Consider the following 20,152-nt stretch of genomic DNA (forward strand, 5'->3'; position numbering starts at 1 on the left):
AATATGAATCTACCTATCTTATATTGAGCATTCACGCATGTTCCTAAATAAAGTTTTAGCATATTGACACAAACACAGAAAAAAAACTGTGGGGCCAAGTAGTATTTCAGGATATATATAAAGATTGGTTGATGTGTCTGAGAAGTGTTCATGGTGCTAAAAATGTGTGTACAAATCTCATTTAAGTTCAGTACAGTTGCTCATGATTTAATGCAATGATTTTTATGCAGTTTGCACATCATGCTCACTATTAAGAAATAAAGTCACTATGAGTTTATGTGCTCTCGCAGTTACTTCATTAATTAATTTATATAACTTACAGAGTTATACTCTTACTGTCATAACTTATTACTCACTGACTGGTTACACCACTGGAACCTGTTGAGTCATCATGTGTTTATGACCGATCATAATTGTGTCGTGTGAATCAAAAATCACACATTGCTGTGCCCCCCCAGAAGCTACAGATGCTTGTCCAGAGGTCCCATGTTCAGATGCTGCCTCCTGCCACTAGAGGACACAATTTGAGATCAGATTCATACAGCTGAGTTTTGCCTCTGTCTTGCTTTGCATTACATCATGACCTACACTTACACATACCCACAAGGATTGGAGAGTGAACTATAGTTGCAGTTTAAGTCCAGGAGATGGAAGCAGAGCATCGCGGACAAAAAGCCCTGCACACTTCACTTGAGTGAGAGTCATGAGGAAGCAGCACGATAATTTATTAGGCACTAATGTCCATAATCTATCTTTCTGTCTTCTGTAACATAATGTGTCATTTGGAATGATTCAATTAACTTGTCATTAAACTCCCAAATTTCTGCTCATGCATCAATTATTTTAGCTGATTTATATCTAGAGTAGATCTATTGCTTAACAGATCACCAACAGGCAGCAAAATGTACATGAAATATTAACAGGGTGTGATAAAAAGCTTATTGAAGGCAGCGCCGTCACTGTGAAACACACCTTTGGTTGTCTGTCTTGGTGTATTTTTTAATAAAATTGATTTTTTTGGATGCTCAAGTTCAAATGATCAATCAACGTTTCAGCATTTAAAGCGAAAACACAACAGAAACGAGTCACTGTTGTACTTTTAAAAACTCAAAACATTTAAAATAGAGCCACATTTACTCGTAATATCAAATAATACTAATCTTTAATCATCCATTATGGAATAAAGCCCCTCATACTATATATTTTTAATTATGTTTTAGCTGAGCTTTTGTCTTCCACGTCTCAAAACTTGACTAAATTATGACATTTTACATATTTTAGCGAGTGAGAACAAGGGAGAAAACACTACACAAGAAACTGCAGAAGTTTTCAGTAAATTAACAGTTTACTCCAAACCACATCCTATTTCCAGCACGTCACTTGCCTGAATTGTAGATAGTTTATCTTGTCATAGTCCCAAGGAGTACCACAAACAGGAAATCCCAACACTGAGATCGGGAAATAAAGTTTTTTTTTCTTTTCTGTGTAACATTATCTGATCTTTTGTTCTTCCGCTGACTTGAAGAATGAGTTCAACCACATCACATTTTTATATATTTTTCCACTTGGTATCCAGTCACGTGGATAGTTTTGGTTTTATCTGCCTCTGTAGATATTTAAAGTACTCTACAGATCTTTGATGCCAATAGTTTTTTTGATACTATTTTCCACCAGAAAATAACAGTGTGGCCAGGGGGTAAGTCTGTAAATACAGTATGTTTTTGTGATTTGGGTAAACCTGCACAACACAAGAGTTCTTTGTCAATCACACAAAATCAAAACAATATCTTATTTATCAGTGTAGTATATGTAGGGTTTTATGACAAATCCCTGATAAAAAAAAATGTGTCCACAGAATCATTTCTACATATTTACAAACACAAATAATTATTAATTATTGTCTTGTGACAGTAGAGGCCTGCACATGATTCGGTGCCTTTCCCACAAAGGACAGTAAAAGTCCATTATTTCCTCCTTTATTCTTCATCCTTGTTCAGTAGCATCAGTCTTTTCCTCTGTATGTGATGTTTGTGAAGGTAGATGTGGCTCCTTTGTAGAGAGGATTGTGTCCCTGTTAGTCAAATACACAAATAAAGAGACATAAGTTAAAGAGAGGGCACAGAATTAAATAGAAATGCCTCCAAAAAGACACTTTCGAAGTCCAGAGGGAGTTGCATAATTACAGAGCTCCAGATGTCTCAAAAGTGATATTTCTTTCTTTTTCCCGTCTTCTTTTTAGATAATAAAAGCATCAAATACCTGATAATTTAGAAATACCTCTAAATACTGGTCATTCTTAATACATAAGTAAATAAATACATAATAAATGCTTTCACTTATACACTTGTAACATTACCATTAGACAATCATATACTGTTAAATCACCTGATTTTTATTACTTTAATCATCCCATGATATATGAATTATTGATTTAGACAGATAAGTGCTGATTATGGGATGACTGTAGTAATAGTAAAAAAGTGTAAAAAATAAAGGATCTATTAAAGGTTCAGTGACATACATAGGACCTTTTTTTAACAAGTTTTACAGCCACTGTAGTTTTTCCTTAATGCTTGAACAAGAGGGAGAGGTGAGAGGTTTTTTAGTTGGTTGCAATTTGAAACTTACCACTAGATGTCACTAAATTCTACACACCGGACCTTTAAGAATAATAAAAATACTATGTCTAGAATTTAAATATTTTCAGATAATAGATGCTTTTATTAGCTAGAGAGAAGCCAGGAAAAAAGACAGATCAAACAAGGATTACTTAAAATATCACCTTAAATATGTACTAGATTAGTAAATAATTAAAATATCCATTACATTTCATTGCCTACAGACACGTGTGTTAACATGATTGTGTGCACTTCCGTTACTCTACTAAAACGACTGTGAGTCTTTGTGGTTTTGGGCCAATGGGATTAGGGTGTGTTTTTGATGCCACAGAGAGCCCTATTAGCAGTAAATTCTAATTAGAGTTAGCTAATTTAAACCCAGCCCTTCCGTTGGCTGCCTTTTGTTCTGCTGGGAGTAACAGCATGCCACAAAAATAATAAAAAACATCTTCAGAAAACAAGAGCGAGAGGAGGCTGTGTGTGTGGTCTTTTGTGCATGTGTGTGTGAAGGTGCAGGCGTCATTGAATGTGTGTGAGATGAGTCCAAGGAAGGGTGATTCAGTTGCACCAATGCCTCATCTAAACTCATGAACGTCCACTGACTGTATCTAGAACAAACATTACAACAGTACATCAAAGCATTCACATGTCGCCTTGAGCTGAGTTCACTGACCGTGTCCCACTTAGCACGAGCACGTTCTTCCTCAAATTTAGCAAATTCCCGTCTGTCGTGGATGGTGACCAGCAATTTCCAGATAAGCAGAGCCGCCAAGCCAAGGAACAAAATTGCTCCTGCCACTGACAGAAGCACCACCAATATGTCTGGACCCTTGGGGCAGTCTAGATTGAAGGAGGAAGAGATAAAGGAATGAGTAAAATGTACACACATAAGAAGATAAACCAGGAGGTAGGCCGGAGGAAGTCTGATTTCACAGTGCTGTTTCCTCCATGTCTCCTCTGTCACTCATGGATCTGATGTTGCTTTTGTTGCAACTCGCTCCTCGGCTAAATCCTATGACTGTTCATATTCAGAGGACACTGTCATGCTCATAATACGACATGATGATGTAGTTTCTTCTGGCATGAATGGCTGGCGTTTTCTTAAGACTAATCAGATCTGTGAAGTGGTGTAAGAGAACGAGTGCTGCATGGCAGCGGGGAGCAGAAGGCGACTTTCGAAATACCAGAAAGCAGAGAGGAGGATGGGCTGAAGTGGAAAATAGTAACCTCACACAGCCAGGCCACAAATCTCCCTTCCCTCATTGCGGTCTTGGCAAAATTCAGTAGGAATTTGATTTGCACTCTTTCAAGAAGGCTGAACAAGAAATGACTGACAGTATTCTCTTTCAAAGAGTCACTAACACGAAGCCTTCTTACACCACACTGGCATAACACTGTTGTGCTCTCATTTTCCCGTCATTAGTTCTTTTTGAAAAACCTTCTCCTATATTAACCGCAGAATATGTGTCTGAATAAACTCAAGGGAAGCAAGAGACCATGCACTGCTGAATCACTCTTCATTTAAATTCACTTTAAATAGCTGTTTTTGCACGGTTCAGGAGTTTCAAGAGGAAACAAGACACGTCAACGCTCTCATTAGTTCACTGAATCCTAGTTTCCAGACTGAACTGGATCTCAACTGACGTTTTCTAAACTGAAATCTTGTTGCAGAAACTTAGATGGGGACATTTCAGTCAACATTTTACCGTGAACAATTGGGTTCACTATAGCTCGACCAATTTGGATTATTTTATATGAGACTGACTGATGAGATGATGTTTCTAGGCTTCTTTTGCTAGTCAATGAAGCAGATTAACATTTTTTTTTTATAAACTTAAACACTAAACTGTGATAACTGATTTTTTTGGCCACTGTGGGGCAGCAGAAACAAGCCGCAAACATAAAACTGACATATTGTCACCAAGTTGATATCTCAGATTTGTTATCAAACAGTATTTAAATATCCAGCAGACACTGAGAAACATTAAGATTCATTTGGAGTTGTGTTTCTGTAACAGTCCAATATTCCCTCTCCTTTTAGCTCTGTTTTTGGTCTCCACCCACTCCTGACTCTTTAGCTGCTAAATGCTGCATTGTGTTTGATGCAGGGTGGCCTACAGTGGGCTTAAGATGCCTGCTGTGGCCAAAAAAGACACACGAGTGGTGAGAGTGAACCAAAACAGTAAAACTGTAGGCCGGAAAACCAAAACAATTAGCTGAAAGTCCCTATTAAGCTCAGTAGAATAGAGCTCTCTATGGGTTTGTCACTATGAGCGACCTCTTTCACATGCTGTTAACATAAAATAGTCATCATAGCCACTTTAATTTTGGTCGCTGCACATGTAGTAATGAATGTCGGATAAAATCTGAAGCCTTCACGCTTTTGTTTGTGTGCACAGTCACGGGGAGCATGAACTAAAGTCTGGGAACAATTTTCTCATTGTTGGCAAAAATGTCTTACCTTTACACTTCTAGCCACCAGTGATAAGAGCCATCTGGTCCATATGTGTGTGTACTTGTTTGTTTGGCAGGCTCGATGCCTGATGTCTGTTTATCTAGCCATTTGTAAGTGTGTATTTGATTGCACATGTGTACAGTATGCGGAGAGAAGTGTTGGGTAACATAGTGATGCAGCCAAGTTGAACATTTACAGCCGACATCAAAGCTTCAGTCTTCTTCCTTCCTGCTCTTCAGCTGACCCTTTTGATCCCTAGAGCCACCACCATTACGACTTATATACAAATCATGTCAGGCTGGTGTTACAAGCTTATTCCTGCAACATTATTTATTCACTTCTAAATGAGAAAAAGAGAGAAAAAGGAGAAAACTGACTCTATTCCCTTCCTCTCTTCTCTTTCTTCTTCATAGCACAGCTTCATGTTTCCTTAAAACATTCTCTATCCCTGTCTTTTGCTTACTTAAGACTCCTCTCTCTCTCCCCTCTACTGCTTTCCTCTTGAGGATATGTAGAGTCAGCGGGTTCCAAGAGGACCTGGGCAGCTGTTTACGACCCTCTTTGACACGGCGGGGTGCACTGTGTTCAAGGCAAATTTTGGTCTACCCAGTTGTGCCTTAAATTAAACACACACATTCATTAAAGGCAGACCCAGGGACAGACTTTCTCTGCGGGCACTGGTGGTCATTAAAGGCTGTTTTACCGCTCCACACTCTTTCTTTTTGGCCACTTAACAAGCAGATGAAGGGCATGCAGCAGGGAAGTGACAACTTGTAGTTGGGCTAAGAACAAAACCCACTGATTCCACAAGACGAGGAAGTTTGCTACAAATTATATAGAATATATGAATGGTGATGCATTAGCGGTTGCTGATTTTGTCTTTCTTATCTGTTCAGCATTTGCATTTACTGTCTTTGTCTATAGACAAGACATAATTTTTTTGGTCCTCACCAACTCTTGAGGGGAAATATCTGCCTCTTAATCTGTTGGTTAGGTCAGGTATGCGTGTATGAATTTTTCTTACCTGGTTCTTTGACGACAAACAAGATGGACTTGCCACTGGCGTCCTCATAGTACTGAAAACGCTCCAGGCAATCATCCTCATCTTTGTAGGTGCAGTTCACAGCGTTTGTATCATGGAGCACTGCATGTGAATTGAAAGAAAATGATTAGTTAGCCAAGGCATGTTTATCTTTTCTTAGGTTTTGGTGTGATGGATGAAAATCTTTAGAAAGCAGCGTCATTTTTGTAGTCTTTTTTTTGTAAGATATAAAGTTTTGTAGTTCTATAAAACTTTTGAAGACCATGGAGTGACTAGTCCACTGGGTGTCTCACCTAATTCATCCACAAGCATAATCTCATCCTTGCAGATTCGAGAGCAGGTGTTGTCGTCAAACAGTTTGCCCCTCTTGAAGTGCTTACACTCCACACACTCCCTTTAAGAAGAAAAACACGCATCAGGCCATCAGTAAAATTGTTACCCTGGACACCAAATATAACAACTCTGCGTGCAGACTCACTTCTTCATAGTGCAGGCGTCAGGGCAGGTGGGGCACTTGTCGCATGTTGCCCCATAGGCACCTGGCTGGGTGCACTCACAGGCCCCGCACACACACTGGCCTCTCCCGCTGCACAGCAGACCCAGGTTGGACATACAGGTGTCAGTACGTCTGGAGCAGTTACAGTTCTCACCCTGCCAGTCTGGTGCACACTGGCAGAAGCCACAATTACAGACACCATGGCCTGGGAGGGAAGATTAGAGGAGATTAGAGGAAGATGAGAACATAGCCATTTAGAACACTAATTCCCCCACTTATTTTTCTTTAGATATATTATTTTTTTATAGATACTGTATTGATTCCTCAAGGGGAAGTCACTCAAGTTCTAGCTACAAGATACCAGTCCACCCTCCATACTCCTTATTTAGCTGTACTGATATGAGTTTACACTTAAATATCTATTATCTTTTGCAAAACATCCCTCAAAATATTTTGTTTACTGGTATAAATTCCATTTCCTCAGAGATCATTAATATTGAGAAAATCAGTGGAAGAGGAAGTAAATAAACAATAAAAGAGGAGGACAATGTGAGTAAGTGAAATCCGTGCGTAAACGTGGGCGTGGTGGTAGTTGGGAAAGAGGGTGGAAAAAGGCTGGAGGTCTTAGTGGTTGACGTGATCATAATTTCAGTTGTTGTGCATCATTTCTTTTAAACAACCAAAGTTTGACGGGTTAATATGAGTTCATATTTGGGTTTAAATAACAATATGAGAAGCGAGTGTGAATTCCTTATGAGGTTTCTCTTTTTGTCTTCCCTTAAATAGCTCAGCTGTAGCTTTTAATCTTACACCATCATATTAAGTATCATATGTTTTTACGGCTTCAGAAATCTTCCATAAAATGGAAATATTCTGCACCATTTAATACACATTTTCCTGGAAACTACTCATAAGGTATATGGGGAAATTTTAGGAACTACTCTTGTGGGTTTGAACAATGTTTGGCTGGTCAGTATGAGTTTGTAATGACTGGCCGCAGCTTGTTAAGGAGTTATGAGTGTATTTACCACAAGCGTGTGTCATGCTTTTCTACTTTTTTCTTGTTCCCATGAGATATTTTAACTTTATTTGAGAAAGCTCACTAAAGAACTTACTCTCTATCTTGAGAAACGGCTTAAATCAAGTGTACATCCAAACAACGTGTTCACATTCGTTCCAAATGTGACAAGTAAACATTTTCAATATGAAAAATGAGTACTATGTCTTGCTAAAACATATTCTAGCTTTGTAATTCTTGATTTTTGAGCCAAAACACTGGAAAACACAAGCGGTAAGTCATAATTCTGCAACTGTTAGTGAACCCAAAACCCATTTCTTTGTGTGCCCTGTGGTGTCTGGAGAGCTTTTATTTTTGGCCGCATGATTCAGCGTGTGTGTATGTGTGTGCGTGAATTTGCGCATTGGTTTGTTGTTATTCCATGTATCTATGTGTGATGTGTGCGGCAGCATGCCAATACGAGAGTGACAAGGCAAAAAACATTGCGGCCTATCGCTGCAAAACAATACCCAGATAAACAATGCGACAGGAAGCTGCTCGGAACAGCCTGACTGGATAAAAGATGAACCATGAACAAACTGTCATTACCAGTTGACCACAGAACCGCTGGCTTTTAATTAGACCATCCTGTGGGGGGAAGAACGTAAGACTATGGTCCTCGGATTGAATAAGGTATTTCTAGACAACAGCAGGCCGTGTTTTACACACACCAGTACAAAGAACAATTTCCAGCTCTCTCCAACTTGGCCCTTTTCTGACCAAACATGGGTTTATTTTTAGCCTCATTACACCACACCAGCCAATGAGTAAGCAGAGAGGTATTTTCATGTTAATCTATGGGCTTTGGGGAATACAGCAAAACATTTTTCTGTGAGAGCAACAGAGGGGAGGGGGGGGTTAGGTGACATATGAGATCCGATGATGTGACGAGGTTTGAGTCGGGGAGAGAAGCCTGTGCCAAAACTGTGCATTACGCAATTAAGTCAATTCAATTAACTCAATTACAATAAAAATGTAAACAATCGCCAGTTCATTCTGTTAATTATGACTGATCGCTAGGCAGTTATGTCCCTTTCTTCCTATTCTGTCTTCCTTTGACGTTGAATCCTGCCATCTTTATGGGAATAGTTTGACATTAATGAAGTAAGTGTATTCTGATGAGAAGAACGACACCACTCCTACATCTATCCCTTAGCTACGGATGGATTCCGTAAAACCTCCCTTTATTTAGACTTTGGAGCATTTTCACATTGTTCCAAGATGTTCACCCCATTACTAACCTTGTAGTCATACCAGATAAATCGTCTAAATTAGCCACTTTTGGTGTGTACTCTGTATTTTTAATGGTTCATTAGCAAGCAAAAGCAAACAAATACTGTGTATGGCTCCTTTAAAACTGTTAATATTGGATTAGATTGACTGTCAGTGAGGGTGGCTTTGCAGGCATGCTGGCAGCGGTTTGTGGACACTTCTGCAGAGTGGGATATATAGTAGTTGTCAGAAAGCCCCAATATTTCCGACCACAACTCAAGAGCCTGACGTGATCTGTTTTTCCCACTCATGCTGCTCATAACCAGGGTCTGATTATGACATGATCGAATGATATGAAAGCAATAAATCATTCCCAAAATTCCAGGACTGATCATCAGGTATTAAATGAGATTAGGGGTAGAGAAGACGACTTGCTGGAGTCAGATCTTCATCTGGTGAAAGTCTGTTTTATAAGAATCCAAGAAGGACAAGCAATCCGTTTGATCTTTTGCTGCAGTTGACATGATGATTTTTTATTAGTGTGTACCTCCTTTGTTGGAGAGATTTCTTACAAGAACGTAGTACATGCATAACTTCTGTCCAGTGAGAAAATAAAAGAAGAAAAGTACTGACAGCATGTTTATGTATGGTATAACGTCTAAACCCAGACAAAAGACAGTCATAGGATGTCAATTACAAACATCCTCAGGGTAACATCATGTGTTTTGACTTGATGACATACCGTCTCTTTCAAAACACTAAAAGAAAACGAGGATCAGCGGAGGAGGTTCCGAGTTAAAGCTCTCAACAATTACCCAAACTCATTCCCAGTGTTTTAAAAAATCTCAACCACAATAGACACTCTCTGACTGGAGAGAGCTACCGTCAGAGCATGAATTCTGTTGAACCCTGTGGTAACAAAACCTCGGCCTGGCTGACACAAACATACAACCTGAGCTTACACTCACACATGATGCACACGGAACGCCATATGTTTATTGTGAATGTAGCCTGGTCCTGAGCAGATGGGAGAGTTGTTATTGTATGTAATTCTTCCCAGATGAGGTGGGTGGCAAGTCAGTGTGGTGAAGGGGACTGCCAGCGTTTACAACAAAGGTACGTGCATTCTCTGAAACTCCACCACAGACACACACAACGCTCATGATCGTCATTTTAACCCTCTTAACCTTTTATTGCTTGTTGTGTGATGTGAAAATCATGTTAAAGGAAAAGTTTCACATTTGGGGATATATGCTTATTCTTAAAAAGTTCAATGCATCCCTCATGTATGTCTATTAAATATGAATCTGCAGTAACCAACTACTGGCTCCAGCTATCAGAGGAAACAAATCAGAATATTTCCCCGAAATGTGCCACTAGTCCCAAATTCTTCTGTGAGAAAACAATTAAGGATGCCCAGTTATGTTTCCCAATGTCTTGTTTTGCCTGATAAACAGTCCACAACACAAACATATTCAATGCTTAATGATAAAAAAGAGAAAAGCAGCAAATACCCACATCTGAGAAGCAGTAACCCATGAATGTTTTCCATTATTGCTTGATTAAATGACCTAAATGATAAGTATATGAGAAAGATTGCTGTTCAACAGAGCTGCAATGGTTGATTAGTTGACAAAAAAAAAAAGAACTAACTCGTGAGGTCTTACCTGAGCACAGTTCGCCCTTGTAGCGCAGGCAGTTGAAGTCATCACACTCGCACAGCTTTCCCCAGACTTTTCCAAAGTCGCTGCTGTGGCACACACACTGTCCGCACACACAGTCTCCACGGCCACTGCAGATGGCAGATTGAGGTCCTCCCGAGCCGGAAGGTCCGCTGCAGCGGTCCTGCTCCGTGGGGTTATAGTCACCCTCTGCACATTCGCAGTGAGGCCCTAAGCGGCCTGGGTGGCACTGGCAGATGCCGCACTCGTAGGTGCCATTGCCTTGGTTGCATTTGGGGCTATTGGGCTGGGCTTTGGACTGGCACTTGCAGTCACACTCGAAGGTGACGGTGATGGAGAGGGAGTCCTTGAAGCCCACGGGTTTAATGATGAAGGTTTTATTCTTTTGTTTAGGGCAACCGCGGGCCCTGGCTTCCACGCTGAAAGAGACCTGCACCAAAGGATTTGGAATTGAAATTGTAAGTAACGCGTCAAATTTTTGGTTCAAACATGTTTTTTTAAAAGAGACACAAAAAAAAAGACATTTATCACACTGTTCTAGATTATGTAACAACACTTAAATGGTCCTATTAATCATTTTCTAATCGCTGTCGGAGGAAACAGCACAAAGACATGACATGGGGAATGCCTCCATATGTATTTAGTCAAAGTAACTGTTCATTCAACATTGCATCCAAATCTGGAAAATGTCCAAAAGTGGGCAGTTACCACATCTGGAGAAACAACCATATATGGCAAAAATAATAGGAGCTGAGGCAGAGAGAAAGACATGTGTGGAGGCCAAAAAATGTCACCTGGAGTGAGGAGAGCGCAGGGAAAAGAGCCAAAGAAGCTGTGATAAAGAAAAAATGCAAAATAAAGCAACGAGGAGAACTTGAGCGGATGATTTAGCTCTAAATGGAGCTGGCAAAAGAAGGCTGGAAGAAAGGACAAGAAAACATCAAGTAAGAAAGACAAATCAGAGACAGAGTACTTTTTTCCCCATCATCTGTATCATCTGGGGGAAGTCCAACTTTAAAGACATGGAGATAGCAACAAGAAGTGGAAATGGAAAGAGACCAAAAAGAAGGTGAAAAATAGTATATGGAACTAACATGTTATTTTTACAATCAAGACATGATTATAGCCACTAGTCCCTTGGTTATAATCCCAAAATACAAAACATGTTGGCCCGGGGTGGAAAAGTTGATAACACTGTTTTCTTGCAATGCTGTAACTAATTTATCTTGTTTGGTGTCCTTGAACAAATAGAAACTGTAAATTAATTGTTCTCTTTAAACTTTTTTTTCTTCCAAATTTGCCTTTTTCTTGTGAAATACTAGATTTTTACTTCATCCAGCCACTAAAACACCTTTTAAATGAACAATCCATGGAGGCTAAATCACTCTTTGATTTGCACTAATTTGAGAGAGCCAAAAGAAGACATTACTTCATTTTTAAGGAAGCACAAGCCAAAAAAAAGAGAGAGGGGATGGAGCATGGACTGACCGTGTCTCCTATCTTAAGCCCAGAGCAGGACTTGAGGCCAGGGATGAGCTCTCCATTCAAACAGGTGGCATTAAAGGACAAGGACAGCTCTTCTGGGACTCCTTGAAGCTCCAGCTCCACTTTGGAACGGATTTTCTGGCAACACCAATGAAAGAGAACAGCAGGAAGCACTTATACATGGAGTATGTAGACTTGTGTCATGAGGCCTGGATCGCATGTTAGGTTTCAAATTCAGTTGCTGTCGAGTCAAATCCTGCGCTCAGATGAGGCGAGCGAAGTGAATTCTAATAAATTCTTTCTCATTTTCCGCTTTAATTACATGTAAGCCTATACATTAATTTGGGGGGTGCACACGTTAACAAGCTTCTATGCACATCTGTACACACATCATAAAGTTAACGGGTTTAAAGCTAAAAGTAATTTTCAGCTAATTCACCTGTTCTCTGCATAATAAACAATGAAACAGAGCCAGCAGTCGCCCACATTTGGTCAGCCTTACACCTCGGCCAATGTGAAAAAGTCCTTGGCTGGACTTTGTGTGTGACTCACACACTGTGGGTGTGTGTCAGCAAACACATGTCATCCACTGAAACACCGTCTAGTCTGAGCTGTGTGTGTGTGTATGTGTGTGTGTGTGTTTGTGTAACACTCACAGCGTAGGCCTTCAGTATGAGCTGAATAACGTTGCCTGAGTCGTTAGACAGCGTTCCTACTGTGGTGCCAGGAATCAGCTCACTGTAGTTCTACAAGACAGAAAGACAAACAGACTGGAAGACTGTCGTCATCGTACACAGTCTGGGAAACTATTTATTAACCATTAATAACCACTAATGCCTCATTAATTACAATAACATATAAAATATACACCTCAATAACTGCCAAACATTGTAAAACATTGTTAAAATGTCATCTTCTTCTTCTCCTTTCGGCTTTTCCCTTCAGGGGTCGCCACAGCGAATCAGTTGCCTCCATCTAACCCTGTCTTCTGCATCCTCTTCTCTCACACCAACTACCTTCATGTCCTCTTTCACTGCATCCATAAACCTCCTCTTTGGTCTTCCTCTAGGCCTCCTCCTGTCTGGCAGTTCAAAACTCAGCATCCTTCTACCAATATATTCACTATCTCTCCTCTGAACATGTCCGAACCATCTCAATTGTTAAAATGTCATTAAATGCCTTTAAATAAAAATATACACTATGTCCAAATTATTACTTGAAAACATGTTGCTGATAATAAATAAATTATTAAATTAGAATTATATATAGATTTATATAGAACATTAATAGATTTCATAAATTAATTATTTTTTTTACCTTTTCTTTGTTACCTAGTTAAAACTGACAATACAAAAAAAGGAAGCAGATACGCTGATTTCCTTTATTTCTAGAGATTTCTCATTCCTGTTAAAAGTCTGTTTGACAGGTAATGTAACAGTGTTTCATAGTTTGTATCTTGCTGTGCGTCTGAACGGTGTATATTAGTGATTCATTTTGAGTTTCCACTCTTCCAGTGCAGCATCCAAGAATCTCAAACCAGTGAGGTTTGGAGGACTTGGGCTAAAACGCTACAATATGTTCAAGATGAGATGATTGCGGACTGGGATTTGTTATCATCTCAGTTTGAACAAAATAAAATGTGCTCAGTGTAACTTGCAGAGCTCCTGACCTGGTACAGAGGAACCACAGGGTTGGTGACGGCGAAGATGAGGTTGATGTTGTTCTCTGACATCTTCTCTGTGATCAGAGCTAGAGATGGGTAATCCTGTGAGGCCAAACCAGATGGTGTGGTAAGCACATGCTAACATAAACACTGACATTTTTCCTTTTCATACTTCTACAGACCTGCATATTTAAACAAAGTCTGTTATTCTCTCTGTTTCTCTCTCACACTGTCTGCTTTCACACCACACTAACCATGGTGGTAGACATGCTGTACATATTCTCAGAGTTGAGGTGGCACTGTCCGTCGTTGGGATGCACAATTCCAGCGAGACGACCGTCCAGAGCCACGTGAGTCTTAGCGTCTGAGGTGAAGATCAGAAGGTGGGACGCGTCTGGACGCCAACCGATCTGCTCCTGAATCATGTGAAAAGTGAAATAACCGCTTTAATTCAGCTTTTGAAAACAACCCTGAAATGTTGTGTTGAATATGAGTCAGTGAGTGTGTTTGCACGTGTAGTCTCTCTGTCCACCTTGCACACAGCAGCCTGGATGATGGCATCAAAGCCTCCCTCTGGGGCATCTCGGTTCCTGGACACCATCTGCTTCTTCACTTCCTCTGTGAAGCGGCCCACCTCCTCCGTCAGAGACAGAACGTGTTTGTAGCCAAACTGGGGCAAGCAGGTGGTGTTAATGCTGTCAGTGAAACAGGAGATTAGCTGATTATTCATCTGAAGATCTGTTTATACTGCTGTAAAAGATGATAAGCTGATCATAAGCTCTCTAATTAATGATGAAACTTTATGAAGGGGAAGTTTTAAGGGGGGGAAATAACCATCTTTTCATCAGGTTAATTGGGTTTATATGTTTGTGTCTCCTCATTTTATCATTCACTGGATCGTTCTTTCTACTATGACATTTGAGAACAAGAGTGTGAGTCTGCCAGCAGCTCCGAGAGGCTGAACTAAACGCTAGGTATATATATCATGTTCTCCATCTTAGTTTAGGCTGACATTTGCTTATTAACACTTACAAACCTGAGGAATGTTTATTAGTTTTGCAGGTATTTGGTCATAAAACAAAGTATTGGACACATTACAAGTTTGGCCTGATAGGTCAGGAGATCACCAAAGCCATTAAAAGTAATCCATGAGTTTCAGGAAATCCATCAAACAGTTGTGGAGACATTTTTACACCAAAGCCTCAAATGTCAAGTTCATGGTGACACCAAAGAAGTCAAAGGAACACCCAATTTATTAGGATCCACCCTCTGGGGACCATGAACGTCAGCACAAAGTTTTATAATAACCTCTGGGGACCATGAACGTCAGCACAAAGTTTTATAATAATCCATTTAATAATTGTTGAGATATTTCAGTCTGGACCCAACTAGACCAATGTTGCCATCCCTCGAGAGTTGTTTTGTTTGGTTAGCTGGTACTGTTCTGATCAGCAGTTTCCCAACGTTTGGTTAAAAAGGCTCTCTTGTCCTGCCAGTGGACCCCTGTTACTTTCTGTATCGTACTCTACTTGACCAAAATTATCTGCTTGTCTTATCTTTTATCCAAACATTCCTGCAGGCTGGATCTCTGGACTGTGTGTAAGCAGGAAAATAAATGACCCCCAAGAGACCTTAAATAATCAAATGAACATGCGTGGGAGAGTTTGGGTGGAGTTAGGGCAGTTTGCATTGGGACACTCTTTTTTTTCTGTGTAGATTACCTGTGGCTGATTCAGAGCAGCTGACCAAGCACTAGGGATCCACTGTAAGCCTTTAACAAGTGCTGTGACTCTGAGCTTGCTTTGCATTTTTCACTGTGCAACTCTGTTTTTAATGATGTCCTAAAAATGACATCATCTACATAATGAAGCTACTTCCCACATGCAGACATAAACAACCACTGAAACCGACACCAGTAGGTACATATTAGGAATGTAAAACATTGTTAAAATGGTCTAAATGAAACTTTCCATTACAAAGAGGTCTGGATTCAGTTAAGGTACTTATTTACAGACAAGGAAACAGGTTAAGGAGGCTAATCCTGAAGTTCTTGTTGTCTTTTGACATTTTGAGAAATACTGTATATTTATTCTCTTCCTTACAGTGAAGATGAGAAGATTGACGCCTCTTTTATGTTTGTATAGTAACTATGTTTAGCTCGTCTTCCCATAGAGATGTTAAACTATGTCTTTGAGAATGTTGTACGGATCTTTTTTAAGTTTTGATCTCATGTCGCTATAAAATAATTACGTGTTTTGATCATGTTCTATGGTAACAAGTAGATTCCTCTAAGCTGGTTGCTAATTCTATTGATGTAGATTCATATTTAGTATTTAGTTGTATTAATCCTGTATTTATTTATAAGAATAAGATAAGATACATAATGTAATAATTTGGACATTAAACTTAAAACAGATGGTAATTTTCACGATAAAGTGATGTTTCGTCTTCTTTGTTAAAGAACATTTTCGTCCTATTTAGTTTAAACAAGGTCAGCATGAAGTGAACTAATTATGCCGTGATCTTTATTGCCCAAACTATTGTCCAACATGGTTGATTAACACTTTTAAGAGACAGCATGACATCCCCAAGGGTGAAAATACCGTATGAAGCCAATCACACTTTTACCTGTAGCAGGGGTTCTTCACAGCCTCTTTGGGTGAGATGTACATGTAGGGTGAGAGCGGCTTGTCCACAAAAGCCCCAAAGCCCATGCGGAGGTTGCTGGTGGTGCGGTTCATAGCCTCGGCCAGACCTTTGCCCAGCGTCCTCAGACGGAAGAGGTCGTCGTTCATGGAGTAGGAGAGATCCATGAGGTAGTAGAGATCCACGGGGTAGTCTTCTACTTGTCGCACCTTCACTGTGAAGCGCTTAGCATCATCTGGGATGAAAAAAAGGGATGCAGAATTAACTTTTTTAATCGTTTTGCTTGATGTTATTGCTTCTTCATTCACACAGTCCTTGTGTTACACTTGGATTTCAACAAGGAACAGGAAGCAGTGTTGACTGAGCTTCAAATAAGCAACGCAGGGAAAACAAAACAAATATCTCTCGATTTCAGAGAAACCACCAACTCAGATGGTCGAACCTACCTGGCCTGAGGGTGATGTGTAGTTTCTGGGGCTTGATCTGAGTGAAATCTTGCGTGGCCCCCGCTGCCTTGTTGCTGAGGGGCCGGTCTTCGATCACCTGAAGTTTGCTGGTTGGAGACTCGAGAGCTGACGGAGCACAGCCCGCTTCCAACAGGTTATCCTTCAGATTACAGCGGGAAGTACTGGCAACCCTTTGGCCAAAGTCCTTAGAGAAAAGCATTCCAACAGCAAATTTGTTACAAATGTAAGCAAATAGTTGTTTATTTACAGGATTCCCATCTGTAATAAAGCTGTGTTGAAAAAGTAAGAAAGAAACATTGGATTCATTTCAAGGCTGAGCTGTACAAGGACACGAAGTCCAGAAACTGTCCAGAACATTATGCCTTTTTTCATGGAATGACTTTTCCCTTCAACAAACTCTGAACTTACAGAAAAATACCACCTTAAATTAACATTCCCATCCTATCTTGAACACCACCTGATGGTTGAATGAGTGCTTCTGAACATGAGGAAATGTCGGCAATAAACCGGAGCGTTCAGACTGAAGTCATCGAGGGAAAATCTTGCACTTGAGTGTAAGATTGAGCACATTGACTCCCAGAGTTTTACAATATTAACTCATTGCACTCATTAGTTTGAAACAGAAAATATGACTCCATAGAAGGTCAGCCACTGTGTCCACAGAGCCAAGAATCAAACCCAAAGAAACTTTAGCTCGAACAAGGAACACAGGGTAGATCTGACTTTCCCGTACACCTGAACTTATCTTCTGGATTTTGCATCTATGCATTCTTCTCAACCAGATTGCTCAGCCGATGAGGGGATCTGTACCACCCTGCACCCGGCAGAAAGCCCATTGTCTCAATGAAGTGAAGTGAAAAAGGAACCAACCTCCTGGAAGCACCACGCACAGCTGGGGTGCACAGCCAGACATTGCTTGCATGTGCTGGCTCCTCTGGAGGTGCAGACGTTTGAACCTGTAACAAAAAAAGTATTATTCTTAATTTATGTTTGTCTTATAATCTTTTGTACCCACCTTGTGTATTCAAAATAACAGCCTTTTGGTGTGACATCTGAATTTTGGTTTATTTCTTAGTGAAAAAGACCAAAAATAGATCATTTTGGATCAATGGAGCTCATCTAAGAAATTTGCAGGTGTAATTATGCTTAAAACGTTTTATTCTATTCACATCATGCGTCCTTGTGCATTGACTCACTGTCATAACTTCCTCAAATACATAAAAAAAATGCTCTAACTTGGACATGTTGCCAGGACAGGCATCATTTTAAACACTGAGAGGAGTTCAAAACTTCGACAATGCATCATGTGTCTTCCTCTGCCACACATTCTTCACCACACCAACAAAACATGAACACAGCAGAACAGAAAAAAAATAAATACAAAACTCACCGCAGACTGCTGTTATTCCAAAAGCAAACATCAGAAGCCAAAATATCCTTTGCGCCGGGGGAGCACCCATCCTGGTGCGGGCTCTCTGTGAGGACGGAGCCTGCCAACGAGCTCTGGTGTGTAAGTACAAGTAGAAAAGAATCAAGAAACAACTTTCTTCATCTGCCATCGACACAACTCCAAATAGAGTCAAATCTCTTTAAAGCCAACCCCTCTTACTCTAAATCCACATATCTCATTATCATACTATTACATGCAGTGGGCGGGAGAAGCGCAGCATCCAAAGTTGTTACACTGTGTGTGGAGGAGGAGGAGGAGGAGGAGGAGGAGGAGGAGGGCAGGTCCGAGCATCAAACATGTGACATGTTGTACCATCTGGTATAGGGTCCTGTACTTTATTTAAAAGTTTGTTTTACAGAATAAGGCAGAGGATATAATGTGATATTAAAATGTCATAATAAAAATGCATATAAGCATATTTTAATGACAAGAAAACACATTATATATTTTTTTAAAAGGTGAATTTAGACAGTGGAAATCGTTGAAATTGTCTGAAACACTTAATTAAACTGTGTTTATTGTAATAAACAAAGGGATTAATATAAGGTAAATATTACCTATAATCAAATCTTAACGAGGTTTGCGTTAGTGTACACTGCCCCCTAGTGGACACTAGCTGTAAGGACGAGTGTCATTAAAACTATCATCAACACACTTTGTACACAGTATAAAGGTCTGAACACTTCACTATTAGACAAAGATTTTCTTTATTAATGCTAGAAAAGGTCGGAGGGTGACTCAAAAATGTGTTGACAAGTGAAGCTTCATTTGTCAACAGTTCAACAGTTCAACACAAGAGCCGAGGTTGCTCTCATTAAATATACATCTGGTTGTTGTTTGGAATAAAATGGGTGTTCTTCAAAGCACACAGACTGTCTGTCGGCCAGATTCTGACAGAAACTCTCTTTATTTCTTTAAACCAGCGGTTGAAGAAGTATTCAGATACTTTCAATTAAATTCAACAATATCAACTGCTTTACTACAGGTACATCTAGTCTAATCAGAACAATGTGCTTAAATTATGAGAAACAGTACTCACTGTGCAGAATGTTATATTACTGTCTGTATTATGTTCCTGTATTACTAATGTATATGTGTTAATTGTAGATGTTAGTAGTTCCATCCATATCGCCTTGGCGTGGCAGCTGAAGTCCAGCATGGACCACAGTATGGATTGTGGACTGATGCCAGTTCACCTCCTGAGCACTGTCGAGGTGCCCTTCAGTAAGGTACTGAACCCGTAACTTCTCCCACGGCGGCTGCCCATCACTCCACTTCATCTATAAAAAGGGGTTGATGTTAACTATTTTATATACTGTTGTGCAGTTAATGTATAAAAATCATGGATCAAGGATCATATTAATTATATTTAAGATGATGATATATTTGATGTGTATTATGGTTCTCAGACAAACGTAGTTCAGTAAAAAGTACTACAAATCCCTGAAATGTCCTGGAGTAGAAGTATAAAATGGTCTAAAATAGAAATAAGTATAAGTAGTCTACAAATACAGTAACAGTTTCATTTGTTATTTATAATTTCTTAATCGCTTAATTTGTTTTCCTCTGGATACAGAAGACAGGGACATCTGATTTATGCCCATGTCGAATCTGTTGACATGAACGCATCAGCTGAACCCTTCAAACGAGGTAAAAAATTTTCTGTTTGCGTACAGTACAAGCTGACCTTTCTTTAAGATAAACACAAGTCTGAATCACAAAGCCTAGGCTTCATAGATATCTGATTCTATAGATTTATACGTGATAAATGTGACAATACAAAGTTTTATGAAGGATGTTATCCTCAAACATCTCTGCATGACTACACTGTCCATGGCTGTATTACCATTTACATCCAGCAGATGTCATTTCTCTACAA

The 20,152-nt window shown here is 39.8% G+C and overlaps 1 protein-coding gene across 1 annotated transcript; it reads right to left on the reverse strand.

Annotated features, from left to right (window-relative positions):
• Positions 1-978: 978 nt before the first annotated feature.
• LOC104930968 (integrin beta-3) lies at positions 979-18,438 on the reverse strand. Its single transcript, XM_019264795.2, has 15 exons — positions 18,214-18,438; positions 17,694-17,779; positions 16,803-17,007; positions 16,339-16,591; positions 14,243-14,405; positions 13,965-14,126; positions 13,717-13,812; positions 12,704-12,793; positions 12,051-12,185; positions 10,548-10,992; positions 6,594-6,816; positions 6,409-6,509; positions 6,098-6,217; positions 3,292-3,458; positions 979-2,071 (listed from the first exon to the last, which is right to left on the reverse strand). Exons 1-15 carry the CDS (start codon positions 18,380-18,382, stop codon positions 2,003-2,005), a joined length of 2,484 nt encoding a protein of 827 aa, XP_019120340.1. The 5' UTR covers positions 18,383-18,438; the 3' UTR covers positions 979-2,002.
• Between the last annotated feature and the right edge of the window lie 1,714 nt (positions 18,439-20,152).

The sequence above is a fragment of the Larimichthys crocea genome, chromosome XVI (genome assembly GCF_000972845.2).
Source record: "Larimichthys crocea isolate SSNF chromosome XVI, L_crocea_2.0, whole genome shotgun sequence".
NCBI classification, from domain to species: domain Eukaryota; kingdom Metazoa; phylum Chordata; class Actinopteri; family Sciaenidae; genus Larimichthys; species Larimichthys crocea.

What these genes read in the sequence shown, in the direction of transcription:
- LOC104930968 (XM_019264795.2), bottom strand. Translation starts at nt 18,382, where the DNA reads ATGGCAGATGAAGAAAGTTGTTTCTTGATTCTTTTCTACTTGTACTTA. An exon ending in ACACATCACCCTCAGGCCAG is followed by an intron (nt 16,592 to 16,802) that starts GTAGGTTCGACC and finishes TTTTCATCCCAG; the next exon opens with ATGATGCTAAGCGCTTCACA. An exon ending in ACAGCATGTCTACCACCATG is followed by an intron (nt 13,813 to 13,964) that starts GTTAGTGTGGTG and finishes TTGGCCTCACAG; the next exon opens with GATTACCCATCTCTAGCTCT.